The 22,915-nt window shown below is 37.4% G+C and overlaps 1 protein-coding gene across 2 annotated transcripts in view; it reads right to left on the reverse strand.

Annotated features, from left to right (window-relative positions):
• HOOK1 (hook microtubule tethering protein 1) overlaps nucleotides 1-22,915 on the reverse strand; it is a 71,631-nt gene that overhangs the window by 9,967 nt on the left and 38,749 nt on the right. For both annotated transcript variants that reach the window (XM_027537093.1, XM_027537094.1), the window contains exons 10-19: nucleotides 22,631-22,771; nucleotides 21,328-21,529; nucleotides 20,199-20,309; nucleotides 9,001-9,088; nucleotides 8,856-8,916; nucleotides 6,833-6,973; nucleotides 4,466-4,559; nucleotides 2,618-2,652; nucleotides 1,911-1,993; nucleotides 1,197-1,297 (exon numbers count right to left, since the gene is read on the reverse strand). In XM_027537093.1, the coding sequence (XP_027392894.1) occupies nucleotides 1,197-1,297; nucleotides 1,911-1,993; nucleotides 2,618-2,652; nucleotides 4,466-4,559; nucleotides 6,833-6,973; nucleotides 8,856-8,916; nucleotides 9,001-9,088; nucleotides 20,199-20,309; nucleotides 21,328-21,529; nucleotides 22,631-22,771 (1,057 nt within the window). The remainder of the gene's footprint in view (nucleotides 1-1,196; nucleotides 1,298-1,910; nucleotides 1,994-2,617; nucleotides 2,653-4,465; nucleotides 4,560-6,832; nucleotides 6,974-8,855; nucleotides 8,917-9,000; nucleotides 9,089-20,198; nucleotides 20,310-21,327; nucleotides 21,530-22,630; nucleotides 22,772-22,915) is intronic.

Raw genomic sequence — 22,915 nt, forward strand, 5'->3', positions numbered from 1 at the left:
GAGTCTTTTATTTTGTAGTCTGCTTCATATACAAAGTGTCTTCTTTGCCACTGCATTCCCAGTACTTAGCATAACATTAAATATTAAATTATATCTATATAACATGAGAACATTAAGTTTTAAAATACAAATCATATGATCACAAATCATATGTGATATGATCATACAAACCAAGTGTGCGTTTGTATTATGGTAAACAATCACAGAGATAATAGGCATTGAAAAAAATGCACTGTTAAGAAAATATACCAAAAGGTTATGAGCAGTTGTCTCTGGGAACCTTACAATATATTTTCACTGAAAGCATTTACACTTTTGTTTTTAACTGAGACACTGAACTGTGGCAGTCTGCCTGGATGTTTCACAAGCCTGCCTCCCTAGAAGCTGGGAGCAGCCACATGCCTGAATTCTGCCCAATGAAATGAGAGGGAAGTGCTTTACACCTGATCCACTGAGTATCTCCCATGCAATCTTGGCTGTCTTCCCCAATCCACAGCTGGACAATGTCAAGTGAATCTGAGAACTCCATAGTGAAGAAGGCTGAGCCTCCGTCAGCTTGGGACTCTGCATGATTGCGTAGAGTAGAGCCCCTCCCACACTGACCAAGAAGTAAACTCCTACCTTGTTAAGCCTTGAGGTCATGGGGTTTACCTGTTGCTGCAGGTACAATAACATTCTTTGAAAATACTTACAGTTAATGAATAAAATATATTCACGGAAGTAAAAGATTTTATGAAAACAGTACTTACAAATATTTAAGAAAAAGTATGAAATAAGGGAAAGAATAATCTGGTGGACAGTAGACCAGTCTTTAGTTGTCTATTATAGACAATGCTAAAACAAGTTAAACACGTTTTCAAAGCTCAGTTTTCATAAAGGCAAATGTTAATTGTAAGAGCTAAAGATTACGTTACTTACAGTAATCATTTTCTCCAGTGAGGTTACTGCAACATTTAAACTGTCCCTATGAAGTCATGTGCAGTTATTGTACCTGTTTCTATTTACTGAATAAAAGAAGAGAATTTTATGCAGAGCCTTAAAATACTGCTAATATGTCTGCCTTGCAAATAGGGACCTGACTGACAAGGCAGGGTGGTAAGGAGCAAAGCAACGTGACGTAGATCCATGAAGGGGGGTATGGACCCCGTTAGAACCCGAGTCACAAAGACTAAAATGCTGGAAGACAAGCCACTCACATTTCTTGCTTTCTCTAAGTACATTTTGTATCTTTCCTCCATTGCTTTCATATCTTCATCTTTCTTCTGAAGAGCAGCTTCAAGCTCATTGATCTTTTGTACTATTGTTGAAAAAAAAGAGATATGACCAATTTGAAATACTCCCTCCTCACATAAAAAGAGTACATGTATTTTCTAAAGACTGATAAAGAGAACTTAAGAGAGAAACCTTTTATTCCTTCTTTATAGTGAATTCTCTAAAACTTTTGAACTATACCCAAGACATCCCTGTTTATTTTGTATTATTTTTTCTCAAAAATATCAATAATTTGCATTCCCAACCTATTTTTCTCCTTTCTAGCAGGTATTTCAATGAGCAAATACAGCTTATTATTTAAGCACAACCATCACAAAGTAAAATGTTCTTTCTACATATTTGAAGCTCATTTTAATCTGATTACAAATTTTATTTACACTTCCAAATTGCTAATTCTATTATGTTTTACAATGTTTGATACTCCTATATATCATTCGGTTCATTTTATAGATTTACTTTTTGCTTTAAGATATAATCATTTATTAATTACTTAAATCATTGAAAATTATCAATGATTTTTATTTGCAACGTATTTATCTTTGCATTGCCCAAAGACTTATATACACAGTTCTAGCATCCTTCAACTAAAAAGGCAAGTCTTTAGATACAGTCTGATTCAGGTTTTTACAAATACCCACCGTTCTGGTTTACATCTGGCTGGAGGTCTTCAATGAGCTCTTGTTTCTTCTGTAGTTCTTCATGGACCTCTGTTAGTTTTTCCCTAAGTAATGGAAAGAGCATGGAGGTTTGGAGCCAGAGAGACCTAAGAATGAAAACTGCTTTCTGCCATATAACATCTGTGGACTATGGACAAGTCACTTTCTGATTCATAATTTCCTTATCTGTGAAATGGTAATAATCCCTGGCAAGTATTCTAAGGGTTGGTTGTGAGGATGCAAACTGCCTGACACGTGGTGAATGGCAAAAATTTTAGTTTTTTTTCCCCAGCCACCCTAACTTTCCTAAGAAAGTTAAAATAAATATTTTACAGGTTAAACACCCCACATTGCCTGGCGGGCTACAATGGGGTCACAAAGAGTTGGACATGACCGAGAGACTAACACTTTCACTTTTCCTTTCCACATAATCTAGTTGTGACAGTTGTCTATTTTGTAAATTCTTCAAATGACACTAGCAATTGAAAAATACAGGAGTTTGGGATCACGAGCAGGCAGGCTGAATCTTTTACCATGTTTTTCTTTTCACATTTTGGTGACAGTGCTGAACATTCGATTGCATCAGGGTTTTTACTTTTTATAAACAAAATCAGAAAAGGGTATTAATAACCTTTTAAAGTAAAATCCTTCCCCTCTCACATTTGAAACGAAGTATCAGTTTTACTTACATATGAGCTTCCAACTTCTGCTTTAGTTTGCTGGACTATAAAAATTAGAAAAAGTTGCTGTAAGATAACTATTGTGACAAAGGTAAGTTTTTCAGACATCAAAATCTCTTTACCTCCTTTTGAAGATGGATTATATAAAATAATAAATGTTTTTAAAATTTTATTTCTAATAACATACTTTCAAAACATAAAATTTTAAGTATATTTTTACTTCAACGAAGACAGGAAAGAGAACAGAAAATTAAATTAGGAATAGTGCAAGAGTAGAAAGAAAAATGCTTCATATTTCTAAATACAATGAAAGTAAAATTTGAACTTGATGAAAAATAGCAAATGCAAGCTGAATGTGATATACTGAGGAGTATCAAACATTTAAACATCTAAAGAATTATCCATCTAAAATATAAAATTTAAGATTTTAGACCTTCACTGAAGAACAGACTTAAAAAACTATATCATCTCTATAATAAAACCTTACCATTAAATGCAAACACTTCTAATGATAACATCAAAATGAAGCAACTGGATTTTGTTAAAAAAAAATTTAAAACACAAAATTTTCTGTTTAAAAGAATAGGAATTTAAGTGGCAATAGTAGTTCTGAATCATCTACCAAACAGATTGAAAAGTTTGAAATATATAATCTGAAATGTATTTTTGATACCAATTATTTTTGTTTGTTTGTTTTTGGCCGAACCACACAGCACACAGGGTCTTAATTTCCTGACCAGGAACTGAACCTATGCCCTTTGCAGTGGAAATGTGGCGTCTCAGCCACTGGACCACCAGGAAAGCTCTCCAATAAATTTTTTATAGTGATAAATTTAAAATCTTTAAAACACTGCGATCCAAAATGTACTACCCCAAAATGATCCCATTTTAAAAATATTCTCTACTGTGGCTTAACAAAATTTGTATTAGAGAGGTACAATACCGTATATATGCACATATGAGATGCCGCCATGCATGAGACGATTTCTATTTTCCAAGCCCCCAGGGAAGAAAGAGAAAATCATATAAAGCATATAAAAGACAGAAAGGAAACAACCCTTTCAATCTTCCTTTTCATCTTATTTACTCTCACTCCATAGTTTTCTCCCCCATCAATACAGGTATGTCAGCTAACATTCTATCCAATCAAAATCTATCTAACACACCCTTCCTTTTTGTTGTTGTTGTTTTAGTTAAATACATTCTCCCTCAATTATTACTCCTTTTTTTCTCTGCACAGAAATCAAACTAGGGCAACATTGCTATGTCTACTCAGTTACACTGTATGATCTCTTTTAGGTTCTCTTGTCTCTATACCCTCACAATTATTGACCATAAAAACCATTAGAAATGGCAAGGCCATGAGTCTGTAGGAAAGGAGGGAAGAATTAAGGGGCAATGTACTTCAAGACTGCTTTAAGATTTCTGTCCTTTGGAGGCTGGTGTGATCTACTATTTCCTGAGTGCTCTTTTGGTAGAAATCGCTTTCTCACTCTCTCTTTTCCTCAATTCTGACTGCTAATTACTCTTATTAGGGTTTTTCTCAGGCTAGTCCTGTTGGGATTCCAGCACTACTGTGAAGGTTCAAGTGTAGCATGCATGTAATCAGGAATTACATGAATCTAAGGGGTAGCTATTGAAGAACAGCAGATACAAATCACTTTCCAACCCATATTACTGATTTATAGGCTTCAAATTGGCAAAGTCACTGCATCTGTTATGCAGATATATACGGTATTTAAGGGCACCCCCCAATGATAAGGGTAGCATTTTCAAATATAAGATTAATTTGGGCATCAGGACCAATTACAGAGAGTCCATCCACAACAGAAGTATCATAATTTTTAAGTTACTTACACTTTCACCTTCAGACTTGGAGCCTTGTTCTTGTAAAGACTTCTGGAGGTCCTCAATCTGCTGCTGCAACTCTCGGATTCGCTCTTTGCTCAGCCTATTATAAGATGGGTTACATGTGTTTATTTGTACTGAAAGTCAAAGTACTTAAGGATTCGTGCATGTGTGCTAAATTGCTTCAATTGTGTCCAACTCTTTGTGACCCTATGGACTATAGTCTGCCAGGCTCCTCTGTCCATTGGAATTCTCCAGGCAAGAAAACTAGAGAGGGTTGCCATACTCCCTGCCAGGTGATCTTCCCCACCCAGGGATCAATCCCACTTCTCCTACATTGCCAGCGGATTCTTTATTTGCTGAGCCTCCAGGGAAGCCAGGTGCATTATGCAATTTAACTCACAGAGTGTGCATTTAATAGCAACAACCAAAGCTGAAAAACTACCTGTGGCTAGATATAATATATGGTACAGTAAACTACTTTCAAGGAAATATTCTTTTAAAAAAGATATTTTTATCCTAAAAGCATATATGCCCACATTTAAAAGTTTAAAGTACCTTAATGAGTTAGTTTAAAAAGCATAACATTTCTGCAGTGAACTCACTGGAATAAAAATTAGAAAACTAGCTCAGTTTTCCTTCAGTTGTATTTTTAATGAATGGAAACTAGGTTTCTGTTTCTTGTTTCAGATTTCGTACGGTATTGCAAGAAAAGGAAGGCCACCATTTTTTCAACCATTTCTTCATGACGTTAAAGAGCCTGGCACTAGCAACAAGTGTAGCTTTTTAACTTGGCAAAATCTCATTCTTTAAAACCTTGCTTAATCATTACCTCTACTGAAGTTACCAGCAAGACAATTAGTATCTGTCTTTCTCTTCATATATATGTATATGACAAAACATCCCCTGCCCACTATAATACTACATATTTCCACTGTTATATATATTACATAATCATTACCTATTCACATGTTTACCTTCCTGTATTAAAAGCTCAAACTCAGCATCTCCAGTGCTGATACTGAATTATATAAATTAGCAATATTTCCCTTATGGCTCAGCTGGTAAAGAATCTGCCTGCAATGCAGGAGACCTGGGTTCGATCCCTGAGTTGGAAAGATGCCCTGGAGTAGGGAAAGGCTACCCACTCCAGTATTCTGGCCTGGAGAATTCCATGGACTGTATAGCACGTGGGGTCACAAAGAGTTGGACATGACTGAGCGACTTTCACTTTCAACAGTCTCTTCAAGAAGCTAAAATGCTATTATTCTTTTAACTACGGTTGATATAATAGTACACATACAGGTTGACAGACAAGGTTCAAGTGTCTAAAATTCCTAGTGATCTCTCAGATCCAATACAGGTATGTCCAACAAACCCAAATACTTTTATTGCCAGTATGCTATTTGTAAGAGGCAGGACAGCAACAGTGGTAACAGCACAGACTGAAGCCTGACTGACACAAGGCTCAAAGGCAGGTCCAGAACTCACTAGCTGTGTGATTTGGGCAAGTTTCTTAACGTCCTTGCACCCTCGGTTTCCTGTTCATAAAATGAGATTATCACACTTACTACTTCATAGAGTTATTATAAGAATTTCATGAGTTAATATCAAAAAGAGCTTAGAAGCTCACTAGTAAGCACCACATGTTGGTGTTGTAGTATAGTCACTATGTCGTGTCTGACTCTTTGCGACCCCATGAAATGTGGCCCTGCCAGGCTCCTCTGTTCATGAGATTTCCCAGTCAAGAATACTGGAGTGGGTAGCCATTCCTTCTCCAAGAGATCTTCCCAACCCAAGGTTCAAATCCGCATCTCCCACATTGGCAGGTGGGTTCTTTACCAATGAGCCACCAGGAAAGCCCAAGCGCCACCTGAACATAATTTTTAAAAAATATTTATAAATTTTAAGCACCTCACTGGTATCAAATAAGTACACCATCTGTTTTAAACACATTACCTGTAATCTTCATTACAACCTGCAAATAGGTGCCATCTCCAATTTATATCTGGGATACTAAGTGTGAGTTTAAGTAAATGCCCAGTTAAGTAAAGGTGGCATTCAAATTTGATTCCACAATCTGTGTACCATCTGTGCACCGGACTCCAGTTGAAAACCATTTATTGCCATTTATTCATTTGTTAAATTTTCTGTCATTTGTGAAGACATATGAATGAAATTCAAGAATAAGCAATCTGCTTAACAAAGTCTGCTAAAAATAATGGATAGTGAGAGATGAAAAAAACAGAAACTGAAACTTGCACAAATCCTAATGATTTGAACTACAATGACATCTTCCGCCTTTGTGAGTCACAATTCTGTGGCCAGGTAATTAAATGGCTATGATCATCGACTAGGAAGGAGTGCATCAGTCACCTCTGCTCGGTTTCCAGCTCATTCATCTTGCGGTGCTTCTGCTCCAGCTGCTCCTGCAGCTCCTCAATACGCTCGTTCTCAGTGCCTTCCTGCTGTAATCGAAGCATCTTATTTTCATGTTGCAGTCGAATGAACACCTCCCTGATGTTAAAAATCAAAATTTCTTTTTAAATTTTTTAAATATGAGTTTAAAAAATTCTTTAACTTTTGAAAAAGAAAATTTCTATCTACTCAACAGCTGTCATTTTGAAATGTTACTAAAGTTTCTAAAAGCTTTTCTTTTAAAAAAAATGTACACTCTAACACTATGTCTCAAAAAACAAATAGTAAATTTTTAAAGGTACAAGATTATAGATCAATAAATGTTTATTATGCAACTCTCGAAGAGATAATATGAATTTTTTTTGATAATTGAGAAACAATTCACATTAAAGTAATATACAGCACATCCTTAAAAAACATATGAAGAAAAAGCAATAGATTTAAGAAATTACAGTCTGCCTAAAATTTTTAAATATCCTTTTATGCTAATGACTGTCTTTAGAATTCTGTTTCTAGAAAATATTTTATTAAAGGTATATATACATATATATTTTTAAAAAATGCAAATGATAGGAATGGTGTTAAATTAAAAATAATGCTCTACTACCTGCTGCCCTCCTAAATCCCATTACCCAAAAACAACTAATTTCAATTAATCTCAATTTCTGTTCTGAATGCCAGCATGATAACTTTAAAAATATAGGCTCATAGGACTATTTTTAAGTGATTAATATCACTGCTGCTGCTGCTAAGTCACTTCAGTCATGTCTGACTCTGTGCGACCCCATAGACAGCAGCCCACCAGGCTCCCCCATCCCTGGGATTCTCCAGGCAAGAACACTGGAGTGGGTTGCCATTTCCTTCTCCAATGCATGAAAGTGAAAGTGAAGTCGCTCAGTGGTATCCGACTCTTAGCAACCCCATGGACTGCAGCCTACCAGGCTCCTCCATCCATGGGATTTTCCAGGATGCCATTTTCCAGGGTGCCATTGCCTTCTCCTGATTAATACCACTGGATATTACTAACTAAAAGTGCAAGTTAGTTTCCAGCCCAGCTTGTAAGGAGCTTTATCTTAACAGCAAAAAAACTGAACAAACTGAAAATCAACAACTTATAAAAACTATGCAAAATGAAAGAATTCAACCACAAAAGGCCACATATGGTATGATTCCACAAATATGAAATGTCTGTAATAAGCAAATCCACAGAGATAAAGAGTAGATTACTGGCTACCTGGAGCTGGCACTGGAGGGGAGGCAGGAATGGATATCTTTTGGGGAGGATGAAAATGTTCTAGAATTAGATAGCGATGATGGTTGTACAACTTGTGACTACTAAAAAGTACCAGGCTGCACATTTGTAAATGCATGAATTATATCTCAGTAATAAATAAAGAGTAGGATGTGAAGTAATTAATAAGTAAAACTGTTGCCACAAAAAGGAAAAGAAGACCGTAAAAATACCAGGTAAGTCAAATACCTAGAAGTAAACACAGCAATAAAATACCAAAATAAAAGTTGGGTCAAGAGGAACCTTTAAAATGTGTATTTTAACTCTGGCTTACTCGTCCTGCAATTGACAGATCATCTCCTACTTTGTTTCACTGCTGGGAATTTGAAAACTATGTATTAAAAAGGTTTTCCAGAGTTTAAGAAAGGAAATTCCTGTCCATTAAATAACTGTCATTTTAAAGTGATACCAAAGAGTTTAAGGATAGAAAAATAAGTTCTACACAATAAAGGTCATATTACAAAAAACCAGAATATGTTATTCAGCTAGTAAGTGAAATTTTATTTCTGGTAAATTTTTAAACTGCTATAGTAGCAGTAACAATATGATTTAGAAAGTATAAGCAGATGAGACAAAGTATTTTCAAGCTCTATGACTCATAAAATGAAAAATAAAGGCTTAGAAAATTATGAAAAGAATTCACATTTCTAATATTAAGTATGGGTTGTCAATTGATAAAAACAAATTTACCTATATTCCACTGGCATAATCTCAGCAGCAAGATTCTCATAACTTTTTGTAGCGGACGCATCTAAACAATATCAGCAACGAAAAAACAGATTAACATCCCAGTATCTAACATTAAAAAACCTTTTCTAAATGCAACAAAATCCACCTGCTTGGTTTAGGTGATCCTGTTGTACTTGTGAACATCGAAGCTCTTCATTTGTTTCTTTCAGAGTGTCACGCTGTTCTATTAGTCTCTAAAAAAGAATTATTTATATAAGCAAAATATTTAATTCTGCCCAAAAGCAATGTACTTTATACTTAAGATAATTTACCTTAATATGTTAATCTGATAATTGCTACCTACTTAATTAAAAAAGACAACGTTTTAGTTTTAGTGCTAAGGGGTAATTTTCTCTTGTGTAAATCACATAAATAACAAGACTTTATACAACACAAAGCTTGTGATTTTCCCACTAGATAGCTTATCTTTGAACCAAATGAATGTATTATACAACAGAGTACAAAAATTTAACTTTAGAGTAATAACAGGATATGGACTCTGGAGGCAAACAGAGTGTGGCTTGAATTCAGTTTTACTATTTCCAGTTGTATTATTTAAGGCAAGCTACTGACTCTTTGGCTTTAGATCTTTATCATCAAAATTGAGATACTGATTCATAAGCCCCTACAAGGTGTTCTGAGTAGTGAATAAGAAAAAGTTTGTCTAAAGCTAGAATACAGTCCAGTGTGTAAGAGATGTGAGAGACTTGTTATTTCCTTCTATTACTGTAAACAGCATATTGGAAGTATGAATCTGTGAAAACCCACTATCTACCAGGGATAGTATGCTAGGACTTCATGTCATTAGTTATTTTATTTTACTGGACTGGATGAAGCACAAGCTGGAATCAAGATTGCCGGGAGAAATATCAATAACCTCAGATATGCCGATGACACCACCCTTGTGGCAGAAAGCAAAGAGGAACTAAAGAGCCTCTTCGTGAAGGTGAAAGAGGAGAGTGAAAAAGCTGGCTTAAAACTCAACATTCAAAAAGAGAAGATTCTGGCATCCAGTCCCATCACTTCATGCAAATAGATGGGGAAATAATGGAAACAGAGACAGACTATTTTCTCAGGCTCCAAAATCACTGCAGATGGTGACTGCAGCCACGAAAGTAAAAGACACTTGCTCCTTGGAAGAAAGTTATGACAAACCTAGACAGCATATTAAAAAAGAGACATTATTTTATGGACAAAGGTCCATATAGTCAAAGCTATGGTTTTTCCAGTAGTCATGTATAGTTGTGACAGTTGGACCATAAAGAAGGCTGAGCGCCGAAGTATTGATGCTTTTGAATTGTAGTGTGGGAGAAAGTGCTTGAGAGTCCCTTGAACTGGAAGAAGATCCAACCAGTCCATCCTAAAGGAAATCAGGCTGGAATATTCATTGGAATGACTGATCATGAAGCTGAAGCTCATACTATGGCCACCTGAAGTGAAGAACTAACTCACTGGAAAAGACCCTGTTCCTGGGAAATATTGAAGGCAGGAGGAGAAGGGGACAACAGAGGATGAAACAGTTGGATGGCATCACCGACTCAATGGACATAAGTTTGAGCAAGCTCCAGAAGTGGGTGATAGACAGGGAAGCCTGGTGTGCTCCAGTGCTGCTGTTGCTAAGTCGCTTCAGTCGTATCTGACTCTGTGGGACCCCAGAGACGGCAGCCCACCCGTCCCAGGGGTTCTCTGGGCAAGAACACTGGAGTAGGTTGCCATTTCCTTCTCCAAGGCATGAAAGTGAAAAGTGAAAGTGAAGTCGCTCAGTTGTGTCCGACTCTTAGCGACCCCATGGACTGCAGCCTACCAGGCTCCTCCGTCCATGGGATTTTCCAGGCAGGAGTACTGGAGTGGGGTGCCACTGCCTTCTCCACATGGGGTTGCAAAAAGTTGTACAAGACCGAGCCACTGAACTCAACTCGTTTTATTTTACAGCTGACAGTCAAATGACAAATTACTACACTCTGAGAAAAAGGCTCAGGTTTAAATGAGTTTTCCAGAACCTGAAAAGTAACATAAAATCGTATTTTAAATGCTGCTATACTTCAAATCAATAAACAAAACCCTATTAGGTCCATCCAGATCAGATCAGATCAGATAAGTCGCTCAGTCGTGTCCAACTCTTTGCGACCCCATGAATCGCAGCACGCCAGGCCTCCCTGTCCATCACCAACTCCCAGAGTTCACTGAGACTCACATCCATTGAGTCAGTGATGCCATCCAGCCATCTCATCCTCTGTCGTCCCCTTCTCCTCTTGCCCCCAATCCCTCCCAGCATCAGAGTCTTTTGCAATGAGTCAACTCTTCGCATGAGGTGGCCAAAGTACTGGAGTTTCAGCTTCAGCATCATTCCTTCCAAAGAAATCCCAGGGCTGATCTCCTTCAGAATGGACTGGTTGGATCTCCTTGCAGTCCAAAGGACTCTCAAGAGTCTTCTCCAACACCACAGTTCAAATGCATCAATTCTTCGGTGCTCAGCCTTCTTCACAGTCCAACTCTCATATCCATACATGACCACAGGAAAAACCATAGCCTTGACTAGATGAACCTTTGTTGGCAAAGTAATGTCTCTGCTTTTGAATATGCTATCTAGGTTGGTCATAACTTTCCTTCCAAGGAGTAAGCGTCTTTTAATTTCATGGCTGCGGTCACCATCTGCAGTGATTTTGGAGCCCAGAAAAATAAAGTCTGACACTGTTTCCACTGTTTCCCCATCGATTTCCCATGAAGTGATGGGACCAGATGCCATGATCTTCATTTTCTGAATGTTGAGCTTTAAGCCAACTTTTTCACTCTCCACTTTCACTTTCATCAAGAGGCTTTTGAGTTCCTCTTCACTTTCTGCCATAAGGGTGGTGTCATCTGCATATCTGAGGTGATTGATATTTCTCCCGGCAATCTTGATTCCAGCTTGTGATTCTCCCAGTCCAGCGTTTCTCATGATGTACTCTGCATATAAGTTAAATACACAGGGTGATAATACACAGCCTTGACGTACTCCTTTTCCTATTTGGAACCAGTCTGTTGTTTCATGTCCAGTTCTAACTGTTGCTTCCTGACCTGCATACAAATTTCTCAAGAGGCAGATCAGGTGGTCTGGTATTCCCATCTCTCAGAATTTTCCACAGTTTATTGTGATCCACACAGTCAAAGGCTTTGGCATAGTCAATAAAGCAGAAATAGATGCTTTTCTGGAACTCTCTTGCTTTTTCCATGATCCAGCAGATGTTGGCAATTTGATCTCTGGTTCCTCTCCATTTTCTAAAACCAGCTTGAACATCAGGAAGTTCACGGTTCACATATTGCTGAAGCCTGGCTTGGAGAATTTTGAGCATTACTTTACTAGCGTGTGAGATGAGTGCAATTGTGCGGTAGTTTGAGCATTCTTTGGCATTGCCTTTCTTTGGGATTGGAATGAAAACTGACCTTTTCCAGTCCTGTGGCCACTGCTGAGTTTTCCAAATTTGCTGGCATTTTGAGTGCAGCACTTTCACAGCATCATCTTTCAGGATTTGGAATAGCTCAACTGGAATTCCATCACCTCCACTACCTTTGTTCGTAGTGATGCTTTCTAAGGCCCACCTGACTTCACATTCCAGGATGTCTGGCTCTAGGTCAGTAATCACACCATCATGATTATCTGGGTCGTGAAGATCCTTTTTGTACAGTTCTTCTGTGTATTCTTGCCATCTCTTCTTAATATCTTCTGCTTCTGTTAGGTCCATACCATTTCTGTCCTTTATCAAGCAATCAACTTAGCAGTAAATTGGTAACTGATTCCAAGGGTCCTTAGGCCAGTGTGTACAGTGTTCTAAGAATCTCTGAATGCTGTAAATTATAACTACAGTCAGGCATCAGGACCCCTATAAATCTGTTCCTTCAAAAATGCAATGTGAACACTTGAAATTTGTCAAAATCAACTTTTCAAAAAGTCTGAAGATTAACCAAAGGTCAGCCATGATTTTAGGAGCACTTATTAAAGAAAATGTGCTAAACCTCAGAACAGTGAGCTTTTTGTTCTAACTATCCTGATTACTATCACCCTCTCCCTAACCATGGAGTAGCCCTGAGTAGCTTTGAAAGCAGAGGTTACCACCACCTGGAGAGGCTGACTAGCTATGAAACTCTTCTTTAAAAGCCCCATGCTAGATATATCAAAAGAAAAAGAAAACTATCACTATTTGGTCTGTCGAGCAGCACCTTGGAGAAGTCCCAATCATGCTTTTCATTATTTGAGCTAATTTGGTGCTTGCTGTGCCAGAAAATATTCCTTCAGATCAGTCACTCAGTAGTGTCTGACTCTCTGCAACCCCATGAATCGCAGCACGCCAGGCCTCCCTGTCCATCACCAACTCCCAGAGTTCACTCAGACTCACGTCCATAGAGTCAGTGATGCCATCCAGCCATCTCATCCTCTGTCATCCCCTTCTCCTCCTGCCCCCAATCCCTCCCAGCATCACAGTCTTTTCCAAGGAGTCAACTCTTTGCATGAGGTGGCCAAAGTACTGGAATTTCAGCTTTAGCATCATTCCTTCCAAAGAAATCCCAGGGCTGATCTCCTTCAGAATGGACTGGTTGGATCTCCTTGCAGTCCAAGGGACTCTCAAGAGTCTTCTCCAACACCACAGTTCAAAAGCATCAATTCTTTGGCGCTCAGCCTTCTTCACAGTCCAACTCTCATATCCATACATGACCACAGGAAAAACCATAGCCTTGACTAGACAGACCTTTGTTGGCAAAGTAATGTCTCTGCTTTTCAATATGCTATATAGGTTGGTCATAACTTTCCTTCCAAGGAGTAAGCGTCTTTTAATTTCATGGCTGCGGTCACCATCTGCAGTGATTTTGGAGCCCAGAAAAATAAAGTCTGACACTATTTCCCCAGCTATTTCCCATGAAGTGCTGGGACCGGATGCCATGATCTTCGTTTTCTGAATGTTGAGCTTTAAGCCAACTTTTTCACTCTCCACTTTCACCTTCATCAAGAGGCTTTTGAGTTCCTCTTCATTTTCTGCCATAAGGGTGGTGTCATCTGCATATCTGAGGTGATTGATATTTCTCCCGGCAATCTTGATTCCAGCTTGTGTTTCTTCCAGTCCAGTGTTTCTCATGATGTACTCTGCATATAAGTTAAATAAACAGGGTGATAATATACAGCCTTGACATACTCCTTTTCCTATTTGGAACCAGTCTGTTGTTCCATGTCCAGTTCTAACTGTTGCTTCCTGACCTGCATACAAATTTCTCAAGAGGCAGATCAGGTGGTCTGGTATTCCCATCTCTCAGAATTTTCCACAGTTTATTGTGATCCACACAGTCAAAGGCTTTGGCATAGTCAATAAAGCAGAAATAGATGTTTTTCTGGAACTCTCTTGCTTTTTCTATGATCCAGCGGATGTTGGCAATTTGATCTCTGGTTCCTCTGCCTTTTCTAAAACCAGCTTGAACATCTAGGGGCGATGGCCGGGAGGAGCTACCCCATGCCCCCACGCCCGATGCCAGGGGCGGCGGCCGGGAGGAGCAACCCACGCCCGAGGCCAGGGTCAGCAAGGAGAGGAGTTACCTGGAGCCGTGGCTGCAAGGGCGCAGGAGGGCCTAGAGGAGCTATCCCACATTGAAGGTCAGGAAGGGCGGCGGTGAGGATGATAGAATCAGTTCCTAGACAGGTTGATAGGGAGTCTAGGGGTCCCCAAGGAGAGAGGGGTCTGAAATTCTCAAGGAGGAAGAAAGGACAAACTTTTTTCTTTCTCCACATTCCTTAGGATTATATACCAATAATGTATCCTGCCTAAGGACAGTCTTTGGATTCAACCTTCTGTTATTTTAAAATGTTAATTATGGGAGTATACCTGGTCTTTACAAGGATGTATCTTGCCTGAGGACAGTGTTATCTTAAAATGTAAATTATGGGAGTAGGTCGGAGGAGGTCTTTACAACCTCCAGACATTCTTTGGATTATATAACCTCATTATTAACACTAGCAAGCGGGTACTCTTTCTACCCCCTTCTGATGCCTATGTCAGAAGCTTTCTCTATCTCCTTTATACTTTAATAAAACTTTATTACACAAAAGCTCCGAGCAATCAAGCCTTGTCTCTGGCCCCGGATTGAATTCTTCTCCTCCGGGGGCCAAGAATCCCGGTGTATTCGTGTGATTCAACAACAACCTTTCAAGAAGATACCCCTCATCCAAGGCAAGGAGCAATGGCTGTGCTTTGTTGGAGCAGCCGTGAAGAGATACCCCACGCCCAAGGTAAGAGAAACCCAAGTAGGACGGTAAGTGTTGTAAAGGGCATCAGAGGGCAAACACACTGAAACCATACTCACAGAAAACTAGTCAATCTAATCACAGTAGGACCACAGCCTTGTCTAACTCAATGAAACTAAGTCATGCCCGTGGGGCAACCCAAGACGGGCGGGTCATGGTGGAGAGATTTGACAGAATGTGGTCCACTGGAGAAGGGAATGGCAAATCACTTCAGTATTCTTGCCTTGAGAACCCCATGAACAGTATGAAAAGGCAAAATGATAGGATACTGAAAGAGAAACTCCCCAGGTCAGTAGGTGAATCATCAGCAATTGCTTTCATTATAGCTGCTGAAGGCATGATGCCAGTTAAGGCAAATAAGACTCTTGCCAAAAACTTACAAGGAGGAGCTGGGGAACAAGATATCCATAGAGGACGTTAAAAAGTCCTAACATATTCCTGTAGATCCAGGAGGTCAGCTATGTACAGAGCTGTGTGCATGCCCAGAAATAACCTGAGAGGACCCCAATGTCTCAGCTCTGGATAAACTTGAAGCCCTGTGCAAACAGGAAATAAAGGCAAAGGCAGAGTTTTAAACTTCCTAAGAACTGAAGATGTTTTCCAAAATAAACACACATTGAGTCCTTTGGCAAAGATTGGGACATCTACGGAAATAGCTGACAAATCATTAACTGATCTCAGTGGTTACTGGGCAGAGAATGCAGTGGCTCCACATTACAAAGAAAAAAAAACTTTACAAAGAAAAAAAAACTTTATAGAATTAGTCTAAAAGAGTCACTAAAAAACCAGCAAAAACAAAAAACCCTGAGGTTGGGGGGAAATCTGATTTCCAGAGTTGAAATACATTATTATTTTAAAGGTCATATTTTAAACAACAACAAAAAAACAAAACATGCAAAGAAATAGAGAAATACCTACACAGGGGGAAAAAAATGAACAGTTAACAGAAAGAGTCAATGAGATGACACTAGTGGGTGGACATACTAGACAAAGACTTTAAGTGAGCTAAGACCAAAAATGCAGGAACATTTTCTCAATGCATTTTATATCATATCACCTTGACACCAAAACCAGGCAATGACATCAAAACAAAACTACCAACCAATATCTCTTATAATACAGATGGGAAAACACTCAACAAAATACTAGTAAACTGAATCAAGCAACATACAAAAGTGATTATACCCTATGACTAAGTAGAATTTACCTTAAGAACACAAACTGGTTTAAGATTTTAAAAAATCAATGTAATACATGACATTAATACAGTAAAAGACAAGAACTATGTGTCATCCTACTAACCCAGAAACAGAAGCTGACAAAATCCAGAACCCTTTCAGGATAAAAACATGGAATAAATTAGGAATTAAAACTTCTTTAACCTGACAGAAGGCATCTACAAATAAAATCTACAACTAATAAGACACATAATGGTGAAAGAATGAATGCTTTCTTCCGAATATTGGAAACAAGAGAAAGATACTCTCACCTTGCCATTTCTTTCAACAAAGTACTGAAGGTTCTAGACAGGACAATTTAACAAGAAATAAAAGACTCAGAATGCAAAAAAAGAAATAAAACTATCTGTATTTACAGATGTCCTGATTTTGTATATAGAAATCCTAAAGAATTCACTAAAAACTATTAGAAATACTAAGGGAATCCAACAAGGATGTAAATAAAATATAAGATCAATGTCAAAAAATAAATTGTATTTCTATTGTTAGCACTGACAGAAAGAATAAAAACTCATGAACAGTTTTAAAAGGTATGAATTTTATAAAATGAAAACTACAAAACACTGTTGAAAGAAACTAAAGACCTAAATATATGGAATGTTATGACATATTAATGGATCAGAAAACTTAATGCTATTAAGGTGGCCAGGTTTCCAAACTGATCAACAAATTCAGGAAATTTCTATCAATATTTCAATCTGGCTATTTTGCAGTAACAATAATCTGACCCTTATATTCGTATGAAATGCTAGAGACCCAGAATAACCAAAACAATAGCTTTCCAAAGAAAAAGTTGGAGAACTTATTTCAAACAAGTATACTTTCCAATTTGAACTTAGTACAAAGCTTCAGTAATCATGACAGTGTGGTACTACCATAAAATTAGACATGTATATCAATGACAGTTAAAAATCTGGAAATAAACTCTAACATTTGTGGCCAAATGCTTTCTTTTTACTTTAAAAAAATTAATAGGTTTTTTTTTTTTTAAAAAGACCTGAACAGAAAATACAAAGTTCCCATATATTCCATCATCGCCACCCCTCACCAACTCCCCAGTTTCCCTTATTATTAACATCTTGCATTAGTGTGGCTACTTGTAAGAACTGATAAGCCAAAAGTGATACACTACTATTAACTAAAGGACATAAGTCTACATTAGGGGACATTCTTTGTTTCATTTTTATGAGTTTTGACAAAGGTATAATATATCCATCATTACAGGACCATGTCAACTGATTTTTAACAGTAGTATCAAGAATATTCAGTGAGGGAAAGAAACAGTCATGTCAACAAATGGTGCTGGGACAAATGAATATCTAAACACAAAGGAAGAAAGTTAGAAACCTATCTCATACCACATAAAAATGAATTCAATATTGATCACAGAGTAAATATAAGAGCTAAAAATATAAAATTCCTAAAAGAAAACAGAGGAATAAACCTTTATAACCTTAAGGTTACCCAATGGTGTCATAGAAACACCACCAAAAAAACACAAAATAAAAAGTAGATAACTTTGTTTTCATCAAATAAAAAACTATTCTGCTGCAACACACATACACACACCATTTAAAAAGTGCAAAGATGACTCACAGAATGGGAGAAAATATTTGCAAACCACGTATCTGACAAAAGATTTGTATCTAGAATATATAAAGAACTCTTAGAATTCAAAAATAAAAAAGCAAATAACAAATAAAATATGGTCTAAAGAATTTGAAGAAGCATTTCTCAAAGAAATAAAATCAGAAATGGTCAATAAGTTCATGAAAAGATGTTCAACATCATTTGTCATTAGGGAAATACAAATCAAAACCACAATGATATACTACTGCATACCTACTAGGATAGCCAAAGTCAAAACTCAATATGATTTGACAAGAGTTGGGAGAAATTGGAATCTTTTACAAACTACTAGTGAGAATGAAAAATGGTTCATCCACTTTAGAAAAGTCTGGTAATTCTTAAAAAAGTTAAACACCTACCATATGACCCAGCAATACCATTCCTCAACACCTATTCAAGAAATGAAGATGTGTGTCCACATAAAAACTTGTACATAAATGTTCATAGCCCAATACAGTATACTAACGCATATATATGGAATTTAGAAAGACAACCCTGTATGCGAGACAGCAAAAGAGACAGAGATGTATAAAACAGTCTTTTGGCAACTCTGTGGGAGAGGGAGGTGGGGATGATTTGGGAAAATGGCATTAAAACATGTATAATATCATGTAAGAAACAAATTGCCAGTCCAGGTTCGATGCAGGATACAGGAAGCTTGGGGCTGGTGCACGGGATGACCCAGAGGGATGGTATGGGGAGGTGAGAGGGGGGTTCAGGATGGGGAACATGTGTCCACCCGTGGTGGATGCATGTTGATGTATGGCAAAACCAATATAATATTGTAAAGTAAAAAAAAAAAAAGAAGATGCAACAATATACTGGCAAAAAAAAAAAAAAAATGTTCATAGCCATATTATTCATTTAATAGGCAAAATGTGGAAACAACCCAATTGCACTTTGTTTCCACTGATGAACAGATAAATAAAATGGAGTATATCCATATAACGGATTACTCAATTCAGTTCAGTTCAGTCGCTCAGTCGTGTCCGACTCTTTGCAACCCCATGAATCGCAGCACACCAGGCCTCCCTGTCCATCACCAGCTCCCGCAGTTTACCCAAACTCATGTCCATTGAGTCAGTGATGCCATCCAGCCAACTGACCCTCTGTCGTCCCCTTCTCCTCCAGCCCCCAATCCCTCCCAGCATCAGAGTCTTTTCCAAGGAGTCAACTCTTTGCATGAGGTGGCCAAAGTACTGGAGTTTCAGCTTTAGCATCATTCCTTCCAAAGAAATCCCAGGGCTGATCTCCTTCAGAATGGACTGGTTGGATCTCCTTGAAGTCCAAGGGACTCTCAAGAGTCTTCTCCAACACCACAGTTCAAAAGCATCAACTCTTCGGCACTCAGCCTTCTTCACAGTCCAACTCTCACATCCATACATGACCACTGGAAAAACCATAGCCTTGACTAGACGGACCTTTGTTGGCAAAACAATGTCTCTGCTTTTGCATGTTCTATCTAGGTTGGTCATAACTTTCCTTCCAAGGAGTAAGCGTCTTTTAATTTCATGGCTGCAATCACCATCTGCAATGATTTTGCAGCCCCCCAAAATAAAGTCTGATGGATTACTACTCAGCAATAAAAATGAGTGTAGTACTGATACCTGCTACAACACTGATAAACCCTGAAAGTATTATGCTAAATGATGGAACCCAGTCATAAAGTGCATGATTATCTATTCAGGACAGACCAGGCAAATTCACAGACAGCAAGTAGATGATGGTTGCTAAGGCTGGGGAAAAGGGGACCAGATGCAGAATAACTGCTATCAGGCACAGGGTCTCTTTGGAATGATGACAGAATTCTAGAAACAATGATGGTTTCCAACTCTGAATACTTACACTACTGAACTATACCTTTTACCTAGGTGCAATTTATGATATGTAAATTATATACTAATAAAGCTTTTAAAAATTGCATCTATGGTCCTTGCTTTCAAGGAATTGACAGTCTAGAGCTGGAACACATGCACTGAGACATGACTTCATCATATCAAGAAAATTTAACAAAACTGCACAAAGAATTTCTACAAGACTTTCTTTTACATCACTAATTTCAATTTGGAGAAAGAAGAACTGGTTACATCACTTCCATTCTTAAAACAGCAAGGATAATATTAAAACTAAAATAGGACATACATATTTCACATCAATTACATTTATGTTTACCTCTTTTTCCTTAAGTAAAGCTTCGTGTTTCTCTTCAAGCCGCTTCATTTCAAATGCTAGTGTGTCCGCCCTTTTGGATTCAGAGGAAAGTTTAACATGAAGATCCTGAACCTTTTATCAGAAACAAAAGTAGAAAATAAAGAGTATATAATATTCATAGCATTTCAGAGATCAATAAATGAACTGGAAATAAAATTTATAGTAAGATTACAGTCTAATTCTAAATATTTGTGGAAATGGCATGTAAATAAAAAATTAAAATAAGTTTTAAAATACACAAATAATAATTTAGCAAAAAAACATAAGTCTTCTACTGTTTCTCTAGGGTGTTTGATAAATAACAAAAGAGAATATTTTAGGTTATAACTCCATTCTCTAGGTATTTATCCCTGGTTATCAGAAATGTTAATGAAACAATAAAATATCCCCAAAGTATACAAGCTCAGAAGCCAATAAAAATGCCACAAGGGAAGCCCAATAATACTGGAGTGGGCGGTTTATCCCTTCTCCAGCAGATCTTCCTGACCCAGGAATCAAACCGAGGTCTCCTGCACTGCAGACGGATTCTTTACCAACTAAGCTATCAGGGAAGTCCAAAAGACCTAGAAAACACAAACTCAATGATCAACTCTTGAATTAAAATTACAGATAGAAGATACATGTGATAATAAGTACACAACTGACTACAAGTAGTGTTTATTTGGGGCTTCCTGGGTAGCTCAGTGGGTAAAGAATCCACCTGAAATGCAGGAGACCCCAGTTCTATTCCTGGGTCGGGAAGTTTCCCTGGAGAAGGAACAGACTACCCACTCCAGTATTTTGGGGCTTCCCTGGTGGCTCAGATGGTAAATAATCCACCTGCAATGTGTGAGACGTGGGTTCTATTACTGGGTTGGGAAGATCCCCTGGAGGAGGGCATAGCAACCCACTCCAGTACTCTTGCCTGGAGAATCCCAATAGACAGAGGAGCCTGGCAAGCTACACAGTCCATGGGATTGCTGAGTCAGACACAACTGAGTAACTAAGCACAGCACAGCACAGTGTTTATTCACTGCTACATCCTTCTTAAGGAGTGAAAAGTTATACTCTTTCAATTTTATTGATTAAAAAAATTTAGGTATTTTCTTACCTGTCTCTTGTATGTTTCTAATTGTGTGCGTGCAGCATTTGCCTTCTTTAATTCCTCTTCTAAGCTGACTGTATTATGCATGTACATCATGTTTGTTTCCTGTAAAGTTTTCACTTGCTTGCGAAGGTCATTCAGATCTTGTAGCTTCTGACGATATATCTCAACTGTAGACTCCAGTTTATTTGCTTTATCAGAGGTAGCCCTATAATAACAAAGATTAAACATTACTATGTAAAAACAAGTAAATGCACATAACAGTGTTATTCTTGCTGTAAAATGAGTCTTCCAAATGAACTATCAACTGGTCAAAAAAAATGAGAGGGACAGAGACAAGAAATCATTAACTTTGTGAGAAATCTGGAAACGGGCTCAAAAAGTTCAACCCTTCTGTTATAAAGTCATCAAAATAAAATGCTCAAAATTTGACACACTGTATTATTGAACTATTCTATATATCTCAACAATGTATAAAAAAAAGAATGGTTTTGTAAATACAGCTGAAAAATTCCAAGCTGCATTTTAGCTCACAGGCCAGTTGTGCTCTGTGCATAAATCTAATGTAGTTTGTTGTAAGTATTTGATATACTCAGTAAGTTGACCTAATTTATAATTTGTTTGGCAAAGCACTTCCCTTTAGAGTTGTGCACACCTGACAAATGGGATGGAGAAAAAATAAATAAACAGAATCACTTCAATATCACATGAAGGTTAAAATTAATGCTTATAAAGATTTTGTTTTAAATGAACATTAAAAACTGTGTAAGAAATGGTTAATTAAGAAAAATTAACATAAAAAATCATTTAAACAGATTCTTTGCTTAACATTTCATAGGCAAAGCTCATTATAAACTTTGTACTGTCAAAGACAATAAGAGAACCTGGGATAATCTTGAAATAAATGCTAGGATTCTTATCTATATTTTATCAAATGTCAAAATACGGTTTGTGAGAATACATTTCTTACACAAAAATTTCACAAGATGTACTAGTAAGTACAAGAAGGTCAAGTCAAATGTATCTAAAAATAACAGCTTACAAATTTTTAAGAAAAAGGTATCGTCTTCTTTAATCAGAAATAAGAAAAAGGTTTATGGTTCCAATATGAAAATCTGTCCTAACACGAATCAAATATTATCCTAAAACTTCACATAACTATCAACTAACATAAAAGAAGTAAAGACTAGGAACTTGGATAAAAACTGATCAATACTTGATACACAGGTATAACTGCAATAAGATTCCTTAATTAAAATATAGAATACCAAAATGAGAAGTGACATAATTATATTTAGACATGCCATACCTAAGAACATCTATTTCATCTTTCAGGGCTCTTGTTTCCTCAGCAAGACTAGTCAATTCATCATTCCTATGTTGAAATTCAATTAATTGCTTTTCAAGTTCTTCACAGTGAACACGGTAATCATCTTTTGCAGCTTCAAGCCTTGCATAAAGAAAACAAGTATTTATAATGTAATTTCCATTATTTGTTTTTTCACTGAGATATGAGCTTAGCAAAACTAACTTCTAAAATGTTTGATTCCACATTCAAAAAAAGAAAAACTAAAGGAATAAGCTACTTTCTAGT

This window comes from Bos indicus x Bos taurus, chromosome 3 (assembly GCF_003369695.1).
Source record: "Bos indicus x Bos taurus breed Angus x Brahman F1 hybrid chromosome 3, Bos_hybrid_MaternalHap_v2.0, whole genome shotgun sequence".
Lineage (NCBI taxonomy): Eukaryota > Metazoa > Chordata > Mammalia > Artiodactyla > Bovidae > Bos > Bos indicus x Bos taurus.